Source organism: Hevea brasiliensis, chromosome 4 (genome assembly GCF_030052815.1).
Source record: "Hevea brasiliensis isolate MT/VB/25A 57/8 chromosome 4, ASM3005281v1, whole genome shotgun sequence".
NCBI lineage: Eukaryota > Viridiplantae > Streptophyta > Magnoliopsida > Malpighiales > Euphorbiaceae > Hevea > Hevea brasiliensis.
In genome coordinates this window covers 114,899,419-114,927,180 of record NC_079496.1, presented here as the reverse complement: position 1 = coordinate 114,927,180, position 27,762 = coordinate 114,899,419, and the positions used below count along the sequence as shown (strand labels likewise).

Below are 27,762 nucleotides of genomic sequence, written 5' to 3'. Positions count from 1 at the left end.
TTTATATATATATATATATATATATATATATATATATATATATTAGTTTTAGATATAACTTGCCTCCTCCACATAACCTCTTCCCCACTTGTTTCTAATTGTTAACTCCTTGCTCTTTTGACTTCTGAAACCTGCTCTTTTCTATTTGTTAAAGGTGTGCCCATGTTTCTGAGGAAAAACTATGAACGCTTGAAGTGGAAAATAGGCCAGGCATACCCAGTACCCACCTAAAGAGAACCTCCCATGAATTGCAATGCAATTGTGACCTACCTTACTTCATTCATTATTTATTATTTTTCAATTACATGAGTCAATTATCACTTAATCAATTAATTTTATTTATCCATGCATGAGTATCCTCCCCCCCAAACAAAAAAAGAAAAAAGAAAAATGTTTATCAATTAATTTTAATTATTCATGCATTTTTTTTTCAATTTTAATCAATTTTTTTAATAATTTATCAAATTTAAAATTTTAATTATAATTATAGTTAACTAGTAAAAAATTGAATAAAAATTTAACACTTGCAGTGATTCATCGACTTGTGCTGCGCCCACTGGAAAGGGGAAGGAATGGTTGTAGGCAAGTGAAGTATGGAAGATAGGCCATAGTCTGGATTTCCCAGTCAGGACTAAAGGGGTTTGCTATAGTCTGGATTTCCCCGTCAGGACTCTAGGGGTTTTGACTCTGCTTGCTATAGTCTGGATTTCCCTGCCAGGACTCAAGGGGTTTTGACTCTGCTTAGTAGACGTTTGAATTCTTCCAAGCCACAATAATAAGTTATCTTAGACTTTTAGTATCTGACTTGGTAATTAGATCATATGTGATTGCATAAGGAAGGTTCCCAGAATCCCATCTGAGCAACTCAGTTTTCATTGGTTCTGTCCACAAATTTAGATGCTAAGCTTCAACATCCCTTTGATTATTAATTCATAGCATTCTCATGGCAGTTCCAATGGAGCAGAGATAGAGATGAAAAGGCTTGGGAGAAAGAAAATTGCAAAAATTCAAAGGTAAGATTCAAAATTACAGTTCAAAGCAATTGTTTAATGGTATTGTTAAGCACCACATCTTACTTTCTATAAGGAATGGGTTTGGTGAAGGTTTTTCCACATCTGATTTGGCAATAGCATAAATTAATAATAGCTTAGGTTTGGGTCATCCAAATTCTAATCATCTGTTGGGTGAGAATCTTCTTAACTAATCCTTTTGATAAAGAAATCAGCTTACCCTACCAATCCTCCTTCCCCAAAAAATACACATCATTCTGCCACTAGTAGTCTCTAAATTAGCAGCATTTCTTTTCTTAATGGCCAATATTTAATATTCAGCATTAATTTCATTACTTAATTAGAAAAAAAGATCACTTAACATCACCAAAAGATACTCTAAGTAATTGTTTTATATCACTTTATTTATGTGCAAAAAAATATGATTAATTTTCAACTTCCCATCCCTAACACAAATAAATAAATAAATAAATAATCTCTCTGCAGCCGAAGGTAGTCTTCTTATTTAACTACGTCAGACTAGCATGGCACCCTCACAAACTGATCAAGAGACGAGCACAAAGCAGAACACATTATTTTATCTAATGGGTGGTTCTTTCTTTAGTCTCTTGTTTTTGTTTTCCTGTGTTTGGCTTTACCTGGTGAGTAAAAGCTCAGTATTTGGGGCTTCACAGAGCACAGAGGGTACAGTTTTCATCAATGGAACAGCTTCAATTGGAGCAACTGACCATGATTTTATATGTGCTACTTTAGACTGGTGGCCACCTGATAAATGTGATTATGGAACTTGTAGTTGGGGCAGAGCTTCTCTTCTTAATCTGGTAAGTTTTGTGTGTGTTTTGAGTTCTCACTTGGCAGAATTGATCTACATAACCAATTCCTCAGCAGGATTTTGGCAAATATACATTAAAGCTTTTATCTTGAATTTTTCATTGCCATTTCTGGTCAAGTATTTCCTTATCTAGTCAGCTTCACGTTCTCTGGTTTCTTATGTTCCTTGACAAACCTCAGATCACATAAGTTATCTGAGATCAAGTTTAAAGCATAAATGAGAAGGGGTAAAGTGAAGAATAACAAATAATTATATTATAGTCTTTTTGATATATCTAATCCCTTTCTGTTCGACATTTTTTTAAAAATTTTTGCAGGATCTTACCAACCCAATATTGCTAAATGCCATTAAAGGTAAGAATAATTTTAACATTAAGTTTTGCATACTTAAGAGACAAGTTGTAACATAATTTCGATGAGGTTGCAGCTTTTTCTCCTCTGAAAATTAGAATGGGGGGCACCTTACAAGATAAAGTCATATATGAGAGACAAGGTGAACCTTGCACTTCATTTGTCAAGAACAGCTCAGAGATGTTTAGTTTCTCCCAAGGTTGCTTATCTATGTCTCGATGGGATGAATTAAACACTTTCTTCAAACAAGCTGGGTAACTATCATCCTACTTCTCAAAAAAAAAAAAAAAAATCCATAAAAATATTTTCTCACATATACCATTCTTGTTTCCCTGGCTTTTGGGTTAATATATTAAAGTAAATTAGCGTCTGAAAATTTTGTTTCAAATTGTGAATACAGTGCTGTTGTTATTTTTGGGTTAAATGCACTAAAGGGCAGGACTATAGCTTCTGATGGTTCCGCTGTTGGAGCATGGGATCCAAGTGATGCCGAATCTCTTATTCGATACACTGTGAACAGGGGCTACAGAATTCATGGCTGGGAGCTAGGTAAGAAATACTAATACTTTTGTTTTTGGCGCGTAGAATAAATTTGCAGTTTCAGACAAAAAAAAAATTGCAGTTTAAACTTGTTATGAGACTTTTTCTGGTTGTCAGGAAATGAACTGAGTGGGAATGGAGTTGGAGCTATAGTTGCAGCAGATCAATATGCATCTGATGTAACCACATTGCAAAACATAGTGGAAAACATTCATGCAGGTTTTGAAGATAAACCACTAGTCCTAGCACCTGGAGGGTTCTTTGATGCGAATTGGTTTACAAAATTCATAGAAAAAACGCCTAAATCTCTTCAAGTAGTCACCCAACACATCTATAACCTTGGTCCAGGTAAATAAATTGTAATAGCAATACATCAAACAGTACCTTGCTCAAGTTCTGTGGCAGTCTAATCCCAGTATCTTCCCAACAGAATTTACTTAAAAGTCACTTGAAATTTCTGACTAGAGAAGTATGTTAATTTTCTGTGTTTCTTCCATATAGGTGTTGATGATCATCTCATTGACAAGATCTTAGATCCATCTTATCTAGATGGTGGCTCTCAGCCGTTTAGCAGCCTTCAAGGAATTTTGAAGGGTTCAGGGACACAGGCAGTTGCTTGGGTTGGAGAGGCAGGAGGTGCTTACAACAGTGGCCATAATCTTGTCACAAATGCATTTGTGTTCAGTTTCTGGTAATGTAGTCCAGAAAGTTCCTGCCTTATATTTTGTTTACTTGTTTAAAATCTCTTCATTTATTGATCTTGTTTAACACTAATCAAATAGGTACTTGGACCAACTAGGAATGGCATCATCTTATGATACAAAAACATACTGTAGACAGACATTGATTGGTGGAAACTACGGCCTCCTCAACACCACCACCTTTGTCCCAAATCCTGATTACTACAGGTAATGCTTGATCTTCAAAATTCCTCACCTATTCCATTCCTTACAGAAGAGAACAATAAGAGAAAAAAGAACATTTTTTACTTGAACATAATCAAAGAGTAAAACAACAAAAGAGCTTTGTCAAAAATAGTTTCAAAGAATGTTATATTTTCAAGTGGATCTATGTCTAGCCTAAAAAAGGGCATTTAAAGAATCCTTGATTGCCCAAATCCACAGAAGATACATTTACCAATCTCCACATAAGAAAATCTTTGATGAATCTAAGGACTTTTGCATGTGAGATGTTAAGTCACCACCTTCTAGGCCTCACTGATTAAAGTTAATCCGTACATCAGTACATGTGCATTGCTAACATTATATTATTTGTTTACATTTTCAGTGCTCTTCTGTGGCACCGTTTGATGGGACAAAATGCCCTGTCCACAAGTTTCTCAGGGACAAAGAAAATACGTGCTTATGCTCACTGCTCAAAAGCAACTGTGAGTAAATTCTTAAACTTAAATTGGCAAACAAATGCATACACATTTGCTAGGCTAATACTCTAGATTTTCATTACTACAGCAAGGCATCACATTGCTCTTGATCAACCTAGATGGTAACACTACAGTTCAAGTCAGCATTTCTACTGAAAATGTTGCCAGAAATGGCACTTGGATACTGCAAGAATACCAAAATCGAAGAGCAAAATTCGCTACAATAACTAGAGGTACTAAACTTGATGAAAATACAAGGGAAGAATATCATTTAACAGCCAAGGATGGCGACCTTCACAGCCAAAGTGTACTTTTAAACGGGAAAATACTTACTGTAAATTCATCTGGAGCGATTCCTCCCTTGGATCCGATAAGAGTTGGCCTCTCCAATCCAATAACTGTTGCTCCTTTCTCTATTGTATTTGCTCAGATTACTAATATAACAGTTCCTGCCTGTGTATAAGTGAGTAAAAAATGATTAATTCTGCTTCTTCATGTATAGCAATGAGATTCAAAGCAATTGTGCAAAACTTTCCTATCTTTAGCTAAAAGATGTCAGAATTCATGATATAGTACTGTAACAGGTTAATAAAGCTCGAAGATGTTTGCAAATGATGGCTTAATATATGAAACAAACTTATGCAAAGATGCTACCAGATCTGTAACCATCTATGAATTAAGCCACGACACAATTGTCCACTGGGCTGGGTGAAAATTGAGAGACCAGATTTGTTTAAAGATATAGTGCACCATTTTAATTAAACAAAAAACATTAGCGTATAAAAATTGATGTCAGGATTCCAAATTGAAGTATGCAAAACCAAAATTGATTATCCAGCAGGCTTTCTTCCCCTCCATCTACTATATTTTCAGAATAACAGCGACCAAACACAACTAGAAAAGGAAAATAAAAGCATCTGGACTAAGGACGTCATAGACAAATTATAGATGTTCATCAGAAAATAATTTTCAGTAGTCACTAGTCAGCTTCAAATGTATAGCTGTTATATGGCACATTTAAAGAATGTATCATTACATTGTTGTCAAAGAATCTACCCCATGGTAAATGAAATTCAGGGTTTATCTTATTGTCATCTCAATTTAATCCCGTTTGTAAGCATTATCTCTAATTCCCAAATTCCAAACTAATTTCCTAAGTTTAATACAAAGAAAAATATACTTTAATATATCACAACCATAAAGTCATAGTGAGAAGCCCAGCAAATCATTCAAGTTGCAGCAACTTGCTGCTCTTGCAGTGCAAGAGGAATAGCTGGTCTCCAACTTGTGCCATCTGGACCATCCATAAGAGCAATTCCCAGAGTAGCCAAATCCTTCCTAATGGCATCTGATTTTTCATAGTCTCTGTTCTTCCTTGCTACATTTCTTTCTTCAATTTTTTGCAATACTTGGTCTTCTGTTAACTTTGCACGCCTCAGTGACTTTTCCCTCATTTGCTGCAGAACCTGTGGCAGGAAATGGTTTACAGCACACAATAAAACAGACAAAGATTACAATACATGGTAACAAGATTCACTAACAGTAACAAGAACACTGATAAAGCTGAAGTACATTGGGAAATTGTGTGGGAAAGGTGGAAAACACTGATGAGCTGCAGAATGAAACTAGAGAAGATTTCTAGGACTAATTGAGGAACAAAAAATGGAAGAAAACAAATACATGCTTGAAAGCTAGTATCATTGCAGCACCATAATTTAGGAATGATTTGAAACTTAGCTGTTGTACCACAAGAGGGAAGGTGTCCAGTTGATTTCTTCCAAAATTATTAAACGGTTGTGCAAAGATATTGCCAGAGTGTAGCAGGACCTGTAAACATTAAGTTTACCTCAGAATATGTTGTGGGCATCAACCCCAAGACACACAGAGCATTCTTGACTATCTTTTCTAGAGCAGCAAGTGATTCAATTCGCTTTGCCTGTTTCTTTCCCTGCATGAATCACCAGTAAATAATAAGCAACACAAATATCAACAGACAGAGAAGCAGACAGTGAAGGGGAGCGAGGATCACAGAAACTGAATAAATTAATGTGAAAGGAAGTATTTGACAGAATTTACTTTAGATTCCAGAAATCGAACACACTTAGATTGTTGCTCAAGGTATCTCTACATTTTAAGAACCTAGCAGAGCTGCCTCCAGAGTGTAAACCCAACATCTCCACGTAATAATACTTTACAAAAACAATAGAGAATGTATCTGAATCTTGTTACCTTTCTGGTATGTATCATATCATTGATTATTTTTAGTGGATCAGACAATGCTGCCAACAAAACAGGGGTGTGAAGATCATCTGACATGGAGGCAACAAACACACTATGGAACCTATTAATGCCATCTAAAATATCAGGTGGGACAGAATCCTTCTCAAATGCCACGTCATGCTGGCTGATGACAGTTTCACAATCATGTAATGTCTGCAACCAAATGAATCATGTGAATCAAACAACACGAAATTTAACAAAATAACCTATAGAACTTTTTAAGTGAAGTTCTCTAAGTTTTGTTTGACAGGAACAAGAAGCTGGCAGAAAGAATTTAAAGAAGTACATAAACACTAGTAGTCAAAATAATTTTTGTAATGCTTCCCAAAGCCAGAAAACAAGTGTGATTCACAAGATCTGGCTTATTAATATAGAGTGGAGATAAAAAGTGTGCATACTATGATACCTGATATATGTAAAAAATACGTTCTGAAGCACTCTCAAGCTGTACATTAGAGTAGTTGATTGGAGATCGATAGTGGGTCCCCAACAAGAAAAGTCTCAAAGCCAGTGGATGATAAAGATCTATAACCTAGGAAAAAATAAAAATATTCATAAGAATCATGTTAATATAAATACCAGGCCCAATGTCTGAGCCTGTAGGATAGAATCATAGGAACCATAAACGAGAGTACAAAAGATCAAATAAGATATGGAATTCTTTACCTGCCTAATTGTAAAAAAGTTTCCAAGTGATTTGGACATTTTCTCAGAGTCAACCGTGACAAAGCCATTATGTATCCAGTAGCTTATACTACTATCTCTGCATGCAGCACAACTCTGGGCAATCTCATTTTCATGGTGGGGAAACACAAGGTCCATTCCCCCACCATGAATGTCAAAAGAGTGACCAAGATAAGCAGCACTCATGGCACTGCACTCAATATGCCATCCAGGTCTTCCAGGCCCCCATGGACTCTCCCAAAAAGGTTCACCTTCCTTTGCAGACTGCAAAATATAGGAAGTTGAATTTAGAAAAAAAGAAAAAGACATGCCAAAAGTAAAACAAACTATAGAAAGTATTGCCCTCATCCCCTTTTTTATTTATAGGTATATCAATAAATTTTGGAGGCAAAAATAATTTGTTTTATTCATATTGAATTTGGGATTAATGCTTAGTTTTTTTATGCATATTGAATTTCTTTGTTGCTGAAAATTATAGAAGATATTCAAAGAAAAAGTTCTGCATGGATATTTGATATGATGAGCACAGTAACTGAATTTACATATTCAAGCCAAATGCAATTTACCAAATCTTTTAGTAGGCAGATTTGAAAACCCAAGTCCTATCCACCTGTGGCCCAAAAGGCAGAACCTAGTACATATGAACTTATCCAGTGTGTGATGTTATCCAACAATTAACAAAACGCTATAAACCAGACAACATTAAAAAAAGAAAGTATTTATAAGCTAAGATTTTTGCAGGTTTCATGAGACATAAGAAACATCAAATCTGACCATTTTGAATAATGTGAATGATGTTATGCACAGATTTCTGATGTGCAATATAACTGTGCTTAAAAAATCTTACCTTCCACAATGCAAAATCAGCAGGATTTTTCTTCCTTGAGTCCACAGCCACTCGCTCACCTGCTCTATTATCTTCTAATTTTCGCCCAGATAATTGTCCATATTCAGGAAATTTGTCTACCGAGAAGTAAACATCGCCATCAATTCTGTAGGCACACTCATTATCAAGAATCTGCAAAGATGAGAGAGAAAGGGATAATATTGTAGCACTCCAACTCAAAAGGATCTTCACATTGCAAATTTATAGTATTCACATTCTAGTAGGGTGAATAAAAATACCTGCTTGATCATTTCAATTATTTGGGGCATGTGATCTGACACACGTGGCTCAACAGAAGGGTGCAGGCAGTGAAGATACACCATATCATGATGGAATTCTTCACAGTAACGTCTGCTCAAACTGATTGGATCCTCTCCCAATTCATTGGCTCGGGCAATTATCTACAGAATTTGAAAAGTGCAACTCAGCTATCCTGTCATACCAATATGAAAAGCAGTTGGCAGCCAACTCTTGAAGCACAATAACGTTAATTACTATTCATGCAAACACACACACGTGCTTAATAAATGAACCCAAAAATTCAGGAAAAGAAAAACTTAAATCTTTAATCTTCAAACATCAGAAACTGAAAAGATAGATGCAGTTGCCGTGTCATTCAGAATTCCACCCTAGTAAATCCTATGCTATAGGCCATAATCCCACAACATATTCCACGACTTAGCATTACATCATTCTCACAGAAAAGAAGAATTCAGCTCCAGAGAAGCTTAAACACAATCACAGTTACAGAAAGTGACAAGCTTGAAAGTATTGATACAAACAAAAAAGCTCAAATTTTACAAAATGTTATACACAGTTTCTTTTTTGGCAGTTCTTTCATTACTTCTCTTTCGAAGTTACAGAGATTCTAGGAATTATAATAGCTAGTGAAGGTAGAATTGAAACTTGGAAGTAAACCCAACTGACCTTATCATCAACATCAGTGAAATTTCGAACATAGCACACTTCGAATCCCAAATGCCTAAGATATCTGCCAAGTTCCCAATCAGAAAAAGCTACATTAGTAAGTATCCTTCCAACCATAGATTAACAAAATATAAATTTCTCAACAAATTGAGAAAGAAGAAGCTGGGGGACCTGTAGAGAACATCGAAAGTGACGTAGACGCGAGCGTGGCCAATATGGCTAAGATCGTAAGCGGTAACACCACAAACGTACATCCCAACTTTTCCATCCACTTTGGGCTTAAAAAGCTCCTTCTTTCTGCTCATTGTATTGTAAAGCCACAGCTCCGCCGATGATAATGATGGGGTGACCGCTCCATCACCAGCATTAACTTTGTCGTTGATTAAGGGCCGATATGAGCTGACAAGGCGACATAAAGTTCGCTTCCTGGAGACGGAGAAGGTGCGAGAAAAATGAGTTCGGAATTGAATTGAACGTAGCAGAGAGTGCGGTGGCGGAGAGAAGCGGAAAGAGGTGAGGGGCTTATAGCACTTGAGGAGACTTCCCATTTGCTCTGGCAGGGCTGAGGCCAGCTGTTCGTGGCCTTACCCTTAGTGATGGTTATTGGTTAATAAACTCTATCTTCCCTTGCGTTTATGAAGGAATAATCAAGGAAAAAAATGTTTATTAAATTATTAATGCAAGTGAAAACCTTTTATCTTTGGGCTAAGAGTAAAAAAAAAAAAATAATAATAATAATAATTAATTTTTTTTATAATTATAATTATTTATTTTAATAATTTTGATATAATTTTAAATTTTAATTTTAATACAATTAAAATTAAAAGAAATTAACCGTTAAAATCATGCCATCTTAATTAATTAGGAGAGATCAATAATTAAAATTATGTTATTTTAATTAATTTAATTCAATTTTGATTGCAAAATGAATTCTTAAAATTAAATTAAAATTGCTAAAAATAAAAAAATTAATTAAAATTACACCAAATTGAATTTAGTCTTTAAATTGTTCTATGAAAATTAAAATTTATTTTTTAATGAAATCTAAATGGTTTTAACTTTCATGTGTAAAGATCACACAAACATTTATCTTTTTTTCGCAGGAAACATAATCTCACTTTCACTACTAAATCAACCATTAAAATCAATTTTATTATTTTACTTTCATTTTAATTTTACATTTTATTAATAATTTGAATACTAAAATAATAAAATTGATCAGGTTTACCATATCACTGTCAAATTTGTGGAGGTAAAGCTGCTGATATCCACCAAAATACATCAACCAAGACAGCATCCAGAGTTTGGCAACAACGATTTTAGCATTAGATAACAATGCAACCTAACCCCCACCACCACCTCAGGCTTCCGAGATACTAAAGTTGTCCCTAAGGTTGCGCTGTCTAAAATTCAAGTCTCAATTAATGTTAAATAAAAAAAAATAAATAATAAGGATTTTTTTTTTTTTATAGCCAAAAAAACAAGCGTGTTTAATCTCGAATATGATTTAGTATTGCAGTTCCAGTTGCCAAAAAACTTGGTACTCCCGTTCATGCAGGCAAATTCACAAAGATCTAATTATCATTACCAACTTGAGAAAATAATAATATACAGGAAAACATGATCACATGTAGAGAAGAAGATGTCCTGCAGATTACATAACCATCACAAGAAGTCATATTAGAGCATTTGTATGCCAAAAGTTGGTGCACTTGTTCATAATGTTGTTAGCCTGTGTTCATCCTAAAAGAATTGCAGCCAATCTCTGCATCTAAAAAGAATCATCTAGTCAATGCATCTCGGATCCTGACTAGAAGAGGATGCAATGAACAGATCCATACCATCCACTGTGAACTCAATGAATATATCTACTGCATCTCTATGAATGTCCAGAGTCCCATGAAACAAGGGAGGATGTGAATCATGATAAAAGATAAGCCCTTCTATTTTCTGATCATGCTAGAGAACACACTTTATCTGCAAGTGAAAAGTTGTCCTTTAAGTAAGATGAAAATGCGCAACCAACAAAGGCTCAATTCATCAAAATAACAGGTTGGGAGCAAGTTCACCTTGTTTTATGCTACTGCAACAAAAACGATTATCATCTATATAGGTTGCTTGAAGACCCATCATCCAAGACCCAACAGATACATCATCATGAGCATAATTCTTTAGAGATGCACTGTATATAACAATGAATTGAAAAAAAGATTAAAACTCGTACGCATGGGTAATAAAAGTGCGTTATTGTGTGGCAGCTCAAATTTAATTCGGGGAAACAAGCAACATTAGTGTGAAATTGCTGAACCTCGGGACTTCAAAAATAACTAAGCAGCTCATCTCCTCAAAATTCTATCCGATTTATGGCTCAGTGTGTCATGAATGCATAAGCACGATAAGGAGGATTTATGAATTTTAACTGTTTATTTTGAGCTTTGCACATATATTATCTTGCAATGGAGCTCATTATCAGCCAAGTTGCAAATAAGCCACTGGTCCGATCATTTTCCTAATTTTATCCTCACTTCCACAATTTAAGGCCTGATGCTAAGCACAAAATTTGTCCAGTGGCAACATCTATAACTAACCTGTTTATGTTAATATACTGCGCCAAATTTTTGGAAAGAATTATAAGTGCACCAGCTGCATGTCGGAAATAACTGAAACAGGAAAAAAAAATATATGAATATGGTCAAATATCAGAGTGTGGCCATTACAGCAGATTCAGAACTATACAATTAGTACAATAGAGCACTTACCATTTCTCATCCCCAAATTTCCACCATTCAGGTTCATACCATTGCCTTCCCCTGAAAATCAATAGAAATTCAGATACTGAGAACTTAAGCATTAGGACCAGAAAAGCAAAAAATAGTCCCTAAATCCATTAATGGGAATAAATATTTTAGACAAATTAGACTTTGCAAATAAGAACTTTTACTTGAACTAAACTCAAGGGAACCCAATGGGATTAGGAAGTAACTATAAATACAACACATAGTTACCTGAAAAGCATTACCAAGTCACAGGTATGGAGACATGGTACTCCACTTAGCTAGATATAGGGTATGTTTTAATTATTACGCGAATTTAAATCATGCCCCATAGGCATTTTATTTTATAAATTTTTCACCAAATAAGAACTTGCATAAACCAACATATATCTAATAGTTGGACTTTTTAATATTAATCTCAAATTATTTTTCAAACTTATGTTGTTAATTTTCTTGAAATTGCTCAAGTTTTTTCATTATCTAGTTGAATTTTTAACAAGTAATATTTTTAATTAGCAGGAGAACAATAAGAAAAAAAAGATGAGAATAAGAAAGAAAATAGAGTAGAATTAGAACAAGGAGAAGAGGACAGAATAATCAAAAACAGAGGAGAAACAATGCCAAAAGGAGAAGAAGAAAGAATGACGACAAGGAAAAAAATACGGACAAGAAGAAGAAGAAGAAGAAGAGTGATGCCAAAGAGATGCCTGAGAGAAGAAGAGAAAGAAAAAAATGATGCGACTCTCTAATTTATTTATTTATGATGAGGTGGGATTAGGGTGTCCTTAGGAGAGTAAATTGAATCAAGACAAATGAAGAGTAATTATGAGTTTTTCTTTGATACTCAACTATTAATTGAAAATATTAGTAAAACTAATAAGTTTCTATTAATTTGTTTTAGACAACGAAAAAGCTTGAACTTATTTAAAAATTAATAATATAAGTTTGACCAATAATTTGAGATTGATGATAAAAGTTCAACTATTAATTAAAAATATTACTTACTAAAATTTCAGTTAGCTCGATAACGAAAAAGCTTAAGCAACTTCAAAAAAATTAACAACATAAGTATGAAATATAATTTGAGATTAGTATTAAAAATTCAACTTTTAGATATATGTTGGTTTATGCAAATTCTTATTAGGTGTAAAATTTATGAAATAAAAAGCCTAATGAACCAAATGAATATAATTCAACTAGCAAACAAGTGTACTTCATGCAGTGAGATCTAAATTTGTGTACCAACTAAGCCTACCCATGTGTATCTAGCTGCATGGCATACCACACACCGAAGGTACCATATTTCAAGTAACTATGGGGTGAGATAAAATATTACAGAGCACATACTCTTCAGTTATCACATCTCCTGACTTCATGCACCCCATATAAGAGCTATCTTGACCACGACGGTGTTCAAGGATTCCAATTAACCCCTCTGTCACAGAAGAAAAATGTTTAAAAGCATTGAAAAGCGTTCTGAGGAATAACTAGAAGTATGCAAGTTGTGATGCTTTACGAATGGATAAGAAATTGAAGTCATACCAAGATCAAGATTTATGTTGTCATCAACTTTCACATAGAATTCTGCATCCCAATTTTGTGCTGCAGTGCTAAAGAAGAATTTTGCTTTCTTTGGCAATTCTTCTTGCGCCTCCTCATGATCCTCCTGATAAAATAATATGAAGTGCGCTCAGACTCACTGCTTTAAATGTTAATGAAGTCCACTTAATCAGCGATAAGAGTTCAATGAATGCCAAATAATTAACAGAGCTTTTTTTTTCTTTTGCTTTAACTGTTTTGCATATCAGATATGGTTTATCTTCTCCTCCACAAAGTCTAATTGGGAAATAAAAATGATAAAACCTTCAAAATGTTTATGCAGAAATTCATAACTAGTAAAAAATACCCACTATAGAAAAGTGGCAATATAAATTTGACAAATTAAAAAAAGAACCACAAAATTCCATCACCTACAAGAATCAAGAAATCCTTTGTCGAGCTATTTTCACCATCAATATTACGATCTAAGCTATCACCTCGATTAGCACTGCCAGTAAAAAAAAAAGAATCAAATAAAGTTACTAGAAGCATAAAGCCCATTGCAATAATAGTGCAATCTTAACACTCATAATCAAACCAAGCAATTTGATGAGTAAGAAAAATGAAGCAAATGCTAAAATAAGGTATAAAGTGAGAGGGAAAACCTCCGACCAATCACAAAACGTATCACTACTCCTCTTTCCTCAAGTTTTTTCAAGGCATCACCTACAAAAGCAACAAGACAGCTTGTGATAGATTTCTCAACAACTAATGAATATAATTTGAATCAATACCCCTTACAATATGAAACCAATAAAGACTCAGATAAAAACAGCATACAATGTGAAAAATTCATTAAAAAAAAAAAAAAGAAGAGAGACAAATCAGAAAAAATGATGTGAATTTCAAAATGACCAATTATAATTGAGATCCACAATAATAACATGTGCTTGATAAAGAAGCAACCAAACGGAAGGCAATGCAATGGGAATCATTACCTACAAAGATGAAAACATTTATTCTAATATTCTGATCTTCAAAGTCAAAATCGGCATCAAGAAAATAACATCACAAATTATGAGAAAATGTTGTTTTAGCAGATAAGCATCAAGTCTCAGACTAAACAATTGTTATAATATCAAATTGCAAGCAGTGGAACTAGCAGAATCCACATGGTCATGATACGAAATCAAACAAAATTTGTTAATCAAAATATGTTTTTTAATGATGATGTCATGTGATCAAAAAACAATAGTCTAGAAAGCCAAAATACTATGAAATGCCAACTGACCTCTAGGCATCCATGACCCTCTAAACAAATTTCGCTTTAAGCGACTACCAAATCCAGTGTATACTCCAATAACTGCAAGAAGCTTTCGATCTGAAGAAGACCCACTTTGTGGTAACCGGTTCTTGAGGTAGCCTTGACTCTTTGCCAAGGTCAATTCCATCTCTGCCTCCACAATCCTCCTCTCCAGATCTCTGCAAACCATTATCATTGACATGATCATCTTTGCTTGATGAAATTTAATTTGACAACAAACGATGAGGAAACATACTTGCATTGTAGGACAGCCAGCTTATCTTCAACAGTAAGAACCTTGGGTCTCTGCCAACAAGTACAAAAAATGAACAATTAATAACAGATCATATATAATTGCACTTATGGAGGAAAAAAAGGCATTTGGGCATGATACCATTCCTCAGTTTTTTTAACTGGAACCATGAACTAAAAATTAACACCCACAACCACCCTTAAAAAGGGCCTTTTCAGATGCCTTTATCAAAAAGAGAGTAGGCCAAACAAACCTGGGCTGCATTCATCTTAAGAAGATTAGATAGCAATGTTCTGTTCTCCGCATCTTGCCACAATCTGGTGATTTCCGAAAAGAAAGAAGGCGTAAATTGTTACCACTCATCAGTCCTCTTGTATCCAAAACGAACAACACAATCTATTAGCTAGCTTAGCTAAGGAGATATAACGCAGTGAGTGTATCAAATCAAAATATTTTAACTTAAGCCCTGTTGGTTGCAGAAAATTGAAACTGTCAAATAGTCATTCAGAGGATCCACTGGAATTGGATCCAAATTCCATTTACCTCACATCGAACAGAAATCAACGAGACCAAGTCAATCACTTATTATAATAGCAAAAATTCAGAATTATACAAATTAAGAAATTAAGTCGATTTGGCCAAACACATCCTAATACAGCAATTATATCGTTAATCTCGATGCTACATTTTCCGGGGAAAGAAACCGGGAATTGAAGGAAAGTGGGAAATGATCAAAGCAAAGAAAAAGAGAGAAACGAACCGTCCGGCAACGTAGAGCCAAGCCACGCAAGAGAAGAAGGCCAAGACTAGAGAGGGTTTCGAGCTCTGCAGAGGCTTCGATCTCCATCTCCTCTCTGATTTCGTCGTTGTAGGTAAGCTCTCCATTCGCACCCTACTTTAGTAGGCGCACGTATACGTATTCCAAGTATTTGAGTAGGATATCTGAACGATCTGACAGAAAAATCTGAGAGAATTGGAGACTGGAGTTGGGATTTAAAACTCAGCAAGCGACCTGAGATAATCAATAACAGACATGGCTTTGAATGAATTTCCATATTAACAGAGAAGGTTTTGGAAAGGGAGGACCTGAGCCGTTACTGCTAATGGGCCTCTGAGTACCCGCCCATCAATTGGGTTACAAACATAGACATGACCAAGACCAGTTTGGGTCCTAAACGGTCAAAGATCAATTTAAACTGGATCTTCTCCCTATTAAACTTCAGCTAAATTGTAATTAATGATTTAGTCCCACAGCCTGATCCAATCCAATTCAAATTGAAAATTTTTAAAACTTATTCCAACCGTTAAATTACTTTAATCCAAATCAAAGAAAAACCAATAAAAATCAGCCTCACGGCTACAAGAGCCTATTCATATTCCCTCCTGGCCACGAACCACGAACCGGAACTGGCTCGTGACCACGGCTTCGTAAATAGCCAAATGCAGCCTCAATCGGGAGAGTTTCTCGCAATTTCAGCATAATTAAGGACCAATTGTAGCCTTTAATCCTTCAATCGTTTTGCCCAATTCATTTCCAAGCATGCAAACTGGGGATAAACTTGTTCCTCTTCCTCAACGCTCATGGGCACAGCCACTAGCTCACCATTTCCCTGTTCAATTAGAGTAACTACGAATTTTACAGATAATAGGCGAGAGAGAGAAAGAGAGAGAGAGAGGAACATAAATATTAGTACTTTTATCTGCTCTTCAAGCAAACAAAATAATGATACTAAGAATACAAATTTTGAGACAATCTTAAAAATCATGAACCAACATAATGGGTAAAGTCTCCGCTAATCATTGACATTGTTAACAACACAACCTTCCAGAAGCATCAGAATAAACAAATTATAAAGTATCATAAGAGAGAATTGATAACTGTGTACATGAATCTTCTGCTGAATACCAATAATGCCTCTCTATCACAATGCTGCAGAATTTTTCAGCTCCTGAGATGGTGTGGATGAGCCCAATTTGATCAAAATTTATCTCTGTGCTCCTGGTAAAAAGTTTGCTAGGGAGGGAACCCCTTGTTGCCTCATTTCTTCTTGTGCTCGCCTCATTTCCTCAGGATCTGTTTTGGTACAACGATAGAGTAGTATGATCAATGACGAACAAGCAACATAGCAACATCAGGTCATCTACTAAAAACTAATTCACCAAGTGAAAAACCGGTAAATCCTCACAAAACTTGAAGATCAACTCAACTCAACTAAGCCTTTGTCCTAAAAATTTAGAGTCGGCTATATAGATTCTTTTTCTCCATTCTAAATGATTTTGGGTTAAATCCTCAGAAATGTGCTTCTAGGTCATGTTGTACTACTCTCCTCCAAGTCAGTTTAGGTCTAACCCTTCTTTTCTTTCTATCCTCTAACTTAATGTGCTCTACTTGTCTAACTGGAGCCTCTGTATGTCTACGCTTCACATGACTAAACCACCTCAATCTCCCTTCTCTCAACTTATTCTCAATTGGCACCACTCTTATATTTTCTCTAATACTCTCATTACGGAATTTATCTAATCTAATATGGTCACTCGTCCACCTTAATATTCTCATCTCCGCAACTCTTATCTTAGACACATACGACTCTTTCAATGCCCAACACTCACTACCATATAACATGACCGATCGTATGACTATACGGTAAAATTTTCCTTTTAACTTATTGGGAATTTTGCGATCACATACAAAACTTAAAGATCAATGAAGCTAAATATAAAACAAAATAATTGAATGGTAATGCATGTGAAAAAGGAACAGCCAACTATTTTTTTACTCAAAATCTTGAATGATGACAAAATACAACATGATTTTTTTTTTATGATGTTATATGAATAATTGTGGCAAACTTGTGATTATTGAATGCACACGAAAAAGAATATGTTGATTTGCTGGTCCAAGTAATGCATTATCAGCATGACCTAATCTCAGAAAGTGCCCATTAAGTAATAATCTATAAAATCGAAAAGCCAAATCAGTTACTCAGGCCATGTAAATCTCCTGCAATTCCTCAAGGCCATGTCTAAAACATATTAATTAATAAAATATAGTACTTTACCCATGTTCTCCACTAATTTGGGCATTAGGAACATAACCACCAGCATAAATCCCACCATAAGACCCATTGGGCTTTTGACAACAGACATTATGGAGAAGGGTTCCCTAATCTGTAACAAAACAAGAAGAAAAGAGATAAATATTGATAAACTAGTCAAACAGTAAGATAGAAATAAGAAAGAAGATCAACCTCATAATACTGTTCATCTTTCAGTGGCTCTAATACCAACTCACTCAGACCTCTCCTGTTCTCTGTCAATGCCGCCTGAACCTTGCCTGGGAATCTGGCACTAACATCAACTCGCACCTAAACATTTAAAAGAAAATTCAATAAAGGGAAATCTATACATGATCATTCAATGTTACCATCGTTTACAGATAGAAAATCCTACTGGAGAAAAGAAATAGCCTATCGCAGCCGCTTCAATTAAATGAGTCCCTGCTGACACGTTATAGCTTTTAGCGTACAAGTCAAGGAATCAAGATGTATCCCAGAAAAGATTTACTAGCATTCCCTTGATAACATAATACTAAATTCTATATTTTAATCTAGTTGCAAGTGAAAAAACAGGTGGAAGAATTCCCCAGAATGGCTACAACAAGAACAGTAGAAAACCATGCCCATGAGAAGAAAAACAGGGGAAACAAAACTAGTAGGATACAACGAAAAATATCCATCAGGCCTTAGAAAAGTGATGCTTTGGCCACCATTAAGCATAACTTTGACGTCGGATAGTTTTCCAGGAAGACCAAAACCTTTTGCACCCACACCTGCCAAATAAATTCATCAATAATCTAACTGAACTAAAAAGGAAGCAAATCAGAGAGATAAACAGCAAGCAAGATGAAGGGTAACCATAACTGTTCATGTTATTGTGAGGCAAAGTAAACCACAAATCAAAATTTTGAATCAGGTTTCAAAATAATTGACTAATCACTGTATCTCCATCACGATTTCAACATCTGTGGTTGAAGCAGGGTGAAATACTGCACCAGACACCACTTGAGCTAGTATTGGTTGCTCAAATCATAAATAAAATTTTTAGCCATTGGTTATAAAAGCTAACTTGACGGTTGACAACTAACACTGTGCGATAGATTGTTTTACTAAATAAACTCAACAGGCAGGAACTAGGCTTCCCTTTTAAGAGGAACTAAATTATGGACTTCTACTCTACACCACTTTCTTTTTATGTAAGATACTCTCTTCCTCGAATTCTTCATTAAGATTGAATTGACAAGCAACAGGAATGGACTAGACAGCTCTTGGAAATCACCTCATTTTGGCATGAATGAGAAGTCAAGATCCCATAAGTCCACCGTTCATTAATATTGTTCTAATGTAATGGAGTCCAAATTTAATTTTTTAGATAAGCCATGCTTCATCTAGTTTGTCATTCACATTGAAAATCTACAATCAACTCTAGCCACTATGAAAGTGCCACAAGAACTGACCATTGGTATTACAATACGAAACTATGCATAAATCCCCATCTAATATCAGCTATTTGGTTCATTTTACTCTCTCCTACTAGATTTAGAGCTGCATCTATAGAAAGATATAGAGCAAGAAAAAGCTTTAGCATGAGAACCCCAATCAACAAGTTTAACCAAGAAACTTCGCTCAAATATGGAACACTTCACTCAACTCCTGATAGACGATTCTTTTGGGTTGGGATTGGGGGGAAGCAGTAGTGTCTTTGGACATTCGAAGACCCTAAAACAGAGGCCACTGAATTACATTATAAATTTAAGTAAATTTCTACATGAACTTCAGAAATAAAATCAAAGCAGGCGGCAGAAGCGATTTGGAACTTGATTGCCACACTAGTATTGATCCTCTTTTGGGTAATATTGGGTGAATCCGAAAGGAGGTATTCTAAATCCTTAATTTAAACACTAATAGAATGAAGAAATGATCTCAAGTTCACGACTGATCTAAAACAATTAAAAGATATCCCTGGCCAAAACTCAAAAAACATTAACAACCCTACGTTAACAGGTACCTTCAATCTTCACTTGACCATTAATGGCGTAACCATCGCCAGACCTGGACAAAAGAACAATTAAATTAATTAGAACGCAAACAAGCAGTGAAAGTCAAAACCCTAGAGCTCACTGTGTGCAAAGGACAAATACACAGTCAGTTCACGGGAAAACCTAACTGAACTAACTGCAAACTACTAGTAAAATCTTCGAATTCATATCATCAAATCAAAGAATTTCAAGTGCCAATTTGCAATCTTCTATGGGTTAATTTTCAGCATATGTCACAGATAACCGTACCCGGAAGAAATCGCGAGTGCCGGAGCGAGGAGAGAAAGACATAATTGTATGTAAAGAATGAGAAGAACCGATTTCGATCTGAGGATGGATGCCATAACAGTAGAATCTAGCAGAGATTTGAGAGAGCTTCAAGCCTTCAACAGGCGGAAATAACTAAATTCTTAGCGACCGTTTTTTTTTTTTTTTGACAACATATGTGGCTGGGCTGATGGGCGGCTGAGTTATACCTGATCATAGACACCAAATTAAATTGCACCGATTTAATTTAAAATTAAAATTAATTAATTTGATTTAATTTAAAATTATATTTCAATTATTAAATCAAGTCAATGGATATCATTTAGTTAGAATTTAATGTTGTGTTTGGTACTTAAATTTAGACATGGACTAAAATTTTAGGTTTTGCATTTTAGAGAGTCTCGAATTTATTTATTTATTTTATTTATAATACAATATTATTTTCATTTCAAATAAATTTTAAGAACATGTCAAACATTAAATATTATTTTCTAAATAAATTCTCCAATTTTATTATTAATTATAAAACTACCACCACAAATTTGTAGCATTGCTTTTTTTAAAAAAAAAAATTAATTGATGAAAGATTCCCTGATATTAGTTAAAAATTATAGTAGAATTTACAGATAGCCCACAATCTCAACAAAACACTGACTGATTAAACTCGAACTCTCAACGAACCACTGGTTGACCCTTGTCATTTAAACTAATTCAGTTTAGCAGCAGCAGCAGCCAAAGCTCATTAATTAAAGGGTTAAATGCTGATACTGAATTTTTTTTTTTAATGATATAATTATAATCTTGATCTGTTAATCTTCAAAAGGCTAAAAGCAAACACTTTAAATCAAAAATTAAAAGTCCAAAAAATCTGAAAATTAACCCCAACCTCTTGACCAAACCTAACTCTAATTAAAATTCAACCTTCATTTTTGCTGTTCCTATGGGTCACAACCCTAGCAACATCCGCATCAAATTATCAATTTAAAAATATATTTACAAAGTCCAGAAATAGAGAGGATTTTTTTTTTCTTTGACCAAAACTATTTATTACAATTAGGGCTCTACTCACAAACCTGACCCAACCATTACCAGAATACAAACCTCTTCCTTTCATTTGCACATTCAATTACAGTTCATCATCATTTCTCAGGAGATGACAAGCCACTTTGAGGAAGGGACATCAAGTCAAAGATATTTGGAAATAGGCCCCCATAAAGAATTGAATATACGCCCAGGAATTTCAACAAATGCTATAATCCCAATTTTCTTGAGAACCAATCCGAAAGATTAGCTATAACAAATCCTGCAAAAACCTGCAGCACACCACCAAAGCCATCAGATTGGTAGGATCAGTAGGATTTTATTCTCAAGACAACACTGACAAGCTTTGGTTATTGGTAGAATGAAATGCAGTCAGTCTATTCCAAAGGATGTTACCAAATGCTCTGTTCACTTTGCAACTCTTAGAAACATGATTGTTATATTTTCATGGGAATGGCAATTTGAGAATTGGTATTGAACCATTAGCACTTCCTATTGTTCTCAACTTCTCATTATATAAGATCTTGGAGGAACAAAAGGATGCTAATGCCTTTACATAGTTATATTCATGACAGATATGAAAGTTTATAATTTTTTCCAAAATGTCAAGGCAGACCCTTAAATCAGATGCATGTTCAAAATAATACATCACCTGAATAGAGCCAAGAATGTAAATTGCCGAATAATGACGACCATGAATCACCATATCAGCCACCATAGCAAGAGGGATGGTGAGTGACATACCCAAGGTAGCCACCAATGGAGTTGTCCATACAACACATAATGCCCTAAGGAGAAGAGAGAAAAATTTTGAATTAGCTGAACAAGATAATGCGAGTGAATGAACCAATAATAACAAAAGCAAACGGTTAAACATACCAAAAGTAGTCAGACAGGACGCTTCCAATAAAGCCATTTGCAAGAACAACTTCATCCATTTTAGCAGAATGAGGAATTGAAAACTTGGGTTCTATTCCCAAGGCAGTCAACGGCCAAACTGAGAGAGAAATCAGAAAATGATAATTCAGTTCTCAGCCAAGGCAGCCTCATACATAAATTTTCACTTTAAAAACTTCTCAGAATTTGGAAGACAAATGGTTTCCATCCCAGCCAACAATATGGCCAGGTGACTGAAAATTGAATTGGAAATTATCAATAACTAACTAACAGAATGAAAAGGATCAAACCCACACGTTTATAGGAAAAAAGATTTAAAAACATTCATCTCTAGGCTTAAAATTGCAATGAAATAAAAGAAATTCCATGGTCTGACAAACAAGTTTCCCTAGCAGTTGAACAATGACTTGGCAAAAGAACATCAGGTTCCTAAAATTTTAACTTCATCCTAGAGAGGTATAACTTTACCCAATCAACAGAACATTGAACAATGAACATCTCTTACCAAGCCACCATAGAGCTACAAGCGTGAACAGTCCTATGTATCCAAACAACTTTTGCACATCAACCCTTTCTCCTTCTTCACCAGCAAACTTTTTAAGGAGCACTGCAGCAATAATCATAAAGTGAAACACAATACTCTGCAAGAATAATATTAAAACAATGACTACATATAAAAAGCAAGTTATAAACACTGGACCAATAGACAAAGAAAACTTAAAAAGAGAACTATGATCAACCTGTAAATAGTCCATATGAAACAGCTGAAAGAAGGCCAAAAAGATCCCCGACAAGAGAGCGCTTCCCATTGCTGAACACAAAGTATCAATGGTCAATGCCCAAAAATGCAGTACAGAGAGCAAGCTGACCAAATAATAGCCGCTCAAACAATATGCAAGGTGAAACTTGAAAGAGGTATTCTGCATAACAGGTAACTATATATACATGTGCAGGGATGTTTTCTACTCAGTTTATTAAACCGAATATTAACAGCTTTAGGTCAGAGCCATAATGCTCTACACAATTTTCAGCACAAACAACGTAAAAAGTAGAGGACAGACCTAAACTATCCCTTTTGCAAATTACTCGTTAATTAAAAAGTTTATCAAAATTAAAACCCTTTCCCAGGCATTGGAGCATTAGGTGAGAGGCCCCTTGCAATAGCCCATCAAATGGAAATGATAATGTCCTTCATTTAAATTAACACTAGTGAAAAAGTCAGAATCCAAACACTATCATGATGCAACCAACAAAGATGAGTAGACTTACATAGAAGCACTTAGTTGAGACTCATCTGCAGCCCAAGTTTTTCCCAAAGTAGTCATGGCAACACCAGCCATGCTTACAAGGACAGCTACTACTTTCGCTGCATTTAAAGTATCTTGGCCCAGAAATACACCAATGAAAAGGGTAAAAAGTCCTGATGTTGATGACAAAACTGTTGTGCTTGCAACACTTGTACGTGCAAGCGCGGCATTTGATAAATACTGCCCACAATAGAAAAGCATAGTCAAGACCATACTTCAGTTCATTAATCCTGATGTTATTAACTAAAAAACTTTATTAAACAAGGATATGGGATCTTTAGAAACAATTCTCATTCTTTAAGCAATGCACTGATAATATAACAGAGAAGTCATTCAACACTACAAGAACGGTATGTCATAATCATTATAAACATGTAAAATTATATTCCATGAGGCACTGATTTGGTCTCTATGACACTAAAAGAAGTAAAGATGGCTGCATACTTTATAGTTTCAACTCGTCCCAATGTCCAAGTTATCTATCTAACAGTGTACTAAACCCCCACATTATTCACCATGAGGATCCAGTAAGATAGACAACAATGCACTAAACTCTACACGGTTCATCTGGGAATCTAGAGAGACAGCTTATGGATGAAAAAAACTGATAAAATCCTAGGTCTAGTCAACCCACAAACCCACTTGATGTTAGACCATGCCAATTTATACACAAAAACCTTAACATCACCTGCGTCATGGATCTGCGACACAGTGCCAGACTGTCTCATGAGAATACTTGTGCTCATGCATCAGGTTCAGGAAACTACCCTCACAACTCACAAGCATGTGCAAGGACATAGATCAACAGCTTGCTAGAGTACTTGTATCAACAACACAAGCACAACAATAAATAAGTCTTAATCCCAAAATAGTTAGGGTTGGCTATATGAATCTTTTTTCACCATTAAGCTCTATTTGAAATCAACTACGCATCAATATCCAAAAATTGTAAATTTTTAATACTAATTCCCTTCTTGTTATTTTAGATCTCCCTCTTTCCTTTCTCACTTATTCCACCACTAACTTATTACACATTCATACTAGATCCTTCGATGCTCTACATTGGACATAACCAAACCATCTTAAACAACCGTTTCTCATTTTATCCTAATGAATGCTACATACACTCTCTTACAAAAATAGTCACTCCTAATCATATTTATTATCATGTTTCCAGACATTCATCCTAATATCCGTATTTTTGTCACACTCATCTCGTGAGTATGTCATACTTTAGATGCCCAACATTCATTTCTGTATGACATAGCTAGCTTGACCACAATTCTATAAAACTTACCTTTGTGAGGCGTATGGTCCTAGTTCTATAGCACAAGTATCAACAAACCCAGAAAAAAAAATACATATATATATATATATATATATATATATATATATATATATATATATATATATATATATATATATATATATATATATATCTTTGCATGTATATACCACATCTATCAATGTGTAAAGAGCATCTAATAGGTTCAGAGGAATGATTGGCTGAAGGACATTGAAATTTCTAAGGGCAACACTACAATATGGATGCCCATAGATTGTGGAGGGGAAATTATTCTTTTAACATACGTTTCTACAAAGGGGCTTTCCGACTAATGTATGGACTAAAATGATCTTTATGTATCACATAATTGAAAATGGAAAAACTAGCCCTGAATAAACAAACCTCTGTTATAAACCAGATAGGGGCAATATAAAAACCATAGATGGCAATTTCTCTAGGTGTAAGCTCTTTTTCATGTTTCAACACATTTAAATCATCTTTGTGTCTAGGAATCAAAGGCTTTCCCTCTGCTTGAGGAGAAAGGTCTGCTTCACTGTCTTTTCTGGTCAAAGTTCCCTGAAGTTCAATTTCAAAAATTTTCCGGCTCAGAGGAGAGTTAAATCCATCGGAAGACTCATTTATGCTTCCTGCATCTTTACCACTTTTAGAAGAGCGATGCTTTAGTATCTTGCATATCCAGTCTTTAAGAAATGCTATTGGGAGGTAAACTACCATCAGAGATGCTCCAAGATATGTCACTGCAAATGGCTGCTTGTAGTCTGTAAAGATACCCTGTAAAAAATTAGATCAGTCAGACTTAAATATGTAAAAAAAAACCATTAAAAATTCATCAGGCCAAAATGCCAATTGAATTGTTAACAATAAAACTGTATTTATTTCCTCAAAGAATTCACATGACACAACAGAGGATATCAACTACAAGGCAACATAAACTGCTTATATCAGCAACTGGATACATACCCATTGCAGCAAATAAGTAATAATTAAAATCAATAATCCATAATCTATCGAATTATAACATGTATACATGCACATATAAAAATATAATTCACTGCAAATATAAGCAGCTATGCAATTCAAATTGACAAAGATCAAATGAAAATCTGTTGAAACCTACCTGGGTGACTTCTGCAGAGGTAACCCATATAATAACAACAGCAGCTATCAAGAATAAACCGGCCTTATATCTCCAGCTCATAGCAAATTACAGAAAAAACCCAAGTAGAGAAACCGGCAGAAATTGAAGAGATCAGCGAGTTTCCCTCAGATCTTTGAAACCCAGTTTAAGATTTGTCGGTGGTCAGCGGCAGGAGCTATTTTGAGATCTCATAGCTAGAGAGGGACGTACGTTTCAATGCGCAAACAAAGAGATGGAAACAGTTAAAGTGCAATGGTGTGAGTAACAAGAATTGAAAAAGAGATGAGAAACAAAAGCCAAAAAGAAAACGCAGAAGAGGAGGATTAATGGGATTACGGGAGGCGAGGTGGAAAGGTACTCTTAGTGTTAGAATTAAGTTTCGGTGGTTATCAGTTAATTTAATCACACTCTTGCTATCTCCGACGCATCTCCAATATTTCATCAACCGCATTTATTATTTTTATAGTAAAAATATAAATTAATTACTATTTATAAAATTTATTAACGATTTTTCTTATGAATCCAGGAGGAACCTTAATCATCTCTGATTACAGTCACTTTTAACACTTATCATATTATTGTTTCACATCATCTATCTTTTTTTTAGTAATTAATGATAAATAGACATGTGATAAGTGATAGATAAAGAAAATAATTCTAATTTATCTATAATTACAAGAGAGATATAAAAAAAATTTTAAAATAAATAATATTAATCAATAAAAATATATACATATTAAAATTCATTTAATACATTTGTTAATATAAAGAACTTAAATTTTAACAATAAATCATATAGAAATATGTGCTAAATGATTTAAAATTATATTTAATGATGTATGTACTTATTAAAAATGATTTATTAATTGTTATTTAATTTACTAAATTTTTATTAGATAATATGTAATTAAAAATATAATTATTATAAATTTAATTTCATATAAAAATTAATTGAATATTTATATTTAAATTTTTGTACTCATTATTTTAGTTATGTCCACAATTTAATTAATTTTGCATGATATAAATATTTAATTTAAAATTGTCAAATTAATTTTTATACAAGATATAGTTTATATTAAATAACACAATAACTAATAGATAGAGTCACACTAATGCTATATTTAAAAATTCAATATAAGCCATTAGGATAATAAAACAATAATTAAATATATATTTTATCATGCAAAAAATTATACATTATTTTTAAAGTTGTGAAATTTTAAATTTTAGTTTTAATTAAAATCAAGTAAATTATATATATATATATATATATATATATATATATTTAAATTTTAAATATTTATTTGTAAAATTTTTAATTAATATGGCATACAATAAGACATATAAATAAGATGATATAATTAATCGATTAATTATTAATAAATTAAAAATATTCATTAATTATAAAAAAAATTTTAAATACAATAACTAAAACAAATAAGTATGTAATATATTTAAAAAAAAAATCATGGCAATTTTGTATCATTATGAAGTATTTTGTAAGCAATATAATGAACTACTCTATTATATTTTCTACGAACAAATTGAAAATCAAACACATCAAAATCATGGTTAAAACTAATATGTCATTGAAAATAATAAAAAAAAAATCATTAAAAATTGTGCTCATTAACTATGAAAATTACTAATTGTAAATCGCATTCAAATAAAATAGAACTAAAATTCTTATTTTTAGCAAGTAAAATCGTTTCTTTACAAATTAAAGCTTTTAGAATAAGATGATCAATAATACTATTTGGTGTACTAACTTAAAGGGTATCCTAATATATTCCTTATTATAGTAGTAATACTGATCAAATTCTTTCTTCAATTTACTGGACTATCAAAATTAATTAATTTTTATGGTGTAAGAAGTCGAAAGGATTCAAATAATATGCTTGTAAGAGTGATTTGCTTATAGGGTGACGGTCCAAATAATGTAATTTTAT

The 27,762-nt window shown here is 34.0% G+C and overlaps 5 protein-coding genes across 10 annotated transcripts; 1 reads left to right on the top strand and 4 right to left on the bottom strand.

Moving 5' to 3' along the window:
* Window positions 1–827: 827 nt before the first annotated feature.
* Window positions 828–4,725, top strand: LOC110654012 (heparanase-like protein 3). Its single transcript, XM_021809856.2, has 10 exons — window positions 828–1,013; window positions 1,497–1,831; window positions 2,159–2,195; window positions 2,269–2,446; window positions 2,593–2,741; window positions 2,850–3,080; window positions 3,234–3,423; window positions 3,515–3,640; window positions 4,020–4,119; window positions 4,202–4,725. The coding sequence occupies exons 2-10, from the start codon at window positions 1,535–1,537 to the stop codon at window positions 4,574–4,576; spliced, it is 1,683 nt and encodes a 560-aa protein (XP_021665548.2). The 5' UTR covers window positions 828–1,013; window positions 1,497–1,534; the 3' UTR covers window positions 4,577–4,725.
* On the bottom strand, window positions 3,023–9,508 carry LOC110654010 (cysteine--tRNA ligase, chloroplastic/mitochondrial). 5 transcript variants are annotated; one of them, XR_009148372.1, is made up of 11 exons: window positions 9,062–9,506; window positions 8,891–8,954; window positions 8,203–8,364; window positions 7,925–8,095; window positions 7,060–7,341; window positions 6,800–6,925; window positions 6,343–6,546; window positions 5,960–6,061; window positions 5,310–5,579; window positions 4,447–4,566; window positions 3,023–3,679 (listed from the first exon to the last, which is right to left on the bottom strand). XR_009148372.1 is itself a non-coding variant. In XM_021809852.2 (10 exons), the coding sequence occupies exons 1-9, from the start codon at window positions 9,436–9,438 to the stop codon at window positions 5,343–5,345; spliced, it is 1,725 nt and encodes a 574-aa protein (XP_021665544.2). In that variant the 5' UTR covers window positions 9,439–9,506; the 3' UTR covers window positions 4,165–4,566; window positions 5,310–5,342. The 5 variants fall into 5 exon arrangements, 3 of the variants coding, with proteins under 3 accessions (XP_021665544.2, XP_058002084.1, XP_021665547.2); XM_021809852.2 differs by lacking the exon at window positions 3,023–3,679 and having other exon boundaries at window positions 4,165–4,566; XM_058146101.1 differs by lacking the exons at window positions 3,023–3,679; window positions 4,447–4,566 and having other exon boundaries at window positions 5,063–5,579; window positions 8,891–8,959; window positions 9,063–9,307.
* A 945-nt stretch (window positions 9,509–10,453) lies between these two features.
* LOC110654013 (hydroxyproline O-galactosyltransferase HPGT3) lies at window positions 10,454–16,282 on the bottom strand. Its single transcript, XM_058146100.1, has 12 exons — window positions 15,520–16,282; window positions 15,013–15,076; window positions 14,763–14,812; window positions 14,495–14,685; window positions 13,869–13,929; window positions 13,639–13,711; window positions 13,207–13,330; window positions 13,012–13,099; window positions 11,650–11,700; window positions 11,479–11,550; window positions 10,960–11,072; window positions 10,454–10,867 (listed from the first exon to the last, which is right to left on the bottom strand). The coding sequence occupies exons 1-12, from the start codon at window positions 15,642–15,644 to the stop codon at window positions 10,845–10,847; spliced, it is 1,035 nt and encodes a 344-aa protein (XP_058002083.1). The 5' UTR covers window positions 15,645–16,282; the 3' UTR covers window positions 10,454–10,844.
* Window positions 16,283–16,434: 152 nt separating this feature from the next.
* On the bottom strand, window positions 16,435–20,305 carry LOC110654014 (ER membrane protein complex subunit 7 homolog). Its single transcript, XM_021809859.2, has 7 exons — window positions 20,104–20,305; window positions 19,824–19,867; window positions 18,480–18,588; window positions 18,210–18,273; window positions 18,008–18,124; window positions 17,819–17,927; window positions 16,435–16,833 (listed from the first exon to the last, which is right to left on the bottom strand). Exons 1-7 carry the CDS (start codon window positions 20,196–20,198, stop codon window positions 16,745–16,747), a joined length of 627 nt encoding a protein of 208 aa, XP_021665551.2. The 5' UTR covers window positions 20,199–20,305; the 3' UTR covers window positions 16,435–16,744.
* A 691-nt stretch (window positions 20,306–20,996) lies between these two features.
* Window positions 20,997–26,239, bottom strand: LOC110654015 (uncharacterized transporter C405.03c). 2 transcript variants are annotated; one of them, XM_021809861.2, is made up of 8 exons: window positions 25,790–26,239; window positions 25,054–25,430; window positions 23,329–23,546; window positions 22,800–22,870; window positions 22,565–22,666; window positions 22,042–22,159; window positions 21,815–21,950; window positions 20,997–21,434 (listed from the first exon to the last, which is right to left on the bottom strand). In XM_021809861.2, the coding sequence occupies exons 1-8, from the start codon at window positions 25,815–25,817 to the stop codon at window positions 21,372–21,374; spliced, it is 1,113 nt and encodes a 370-aa protein (XP_021665553.1). In that variant the 5' UTR covers window positions 25,818–26,239; the 3' UTR covers window positions 20,997–21,371. The 2 variants fall into 2 exon arrangements, with proteins under 2 accessions (XP_021665553.1, XP_058002082.1); XM_058146099.1 differs by having other exon boundaries at window positions 25,054–25,443; window positions 25,790–26,238.
* Between the last annotated feature and the right edge of the window lie 1,523 nt (window positions 26,240–27,762).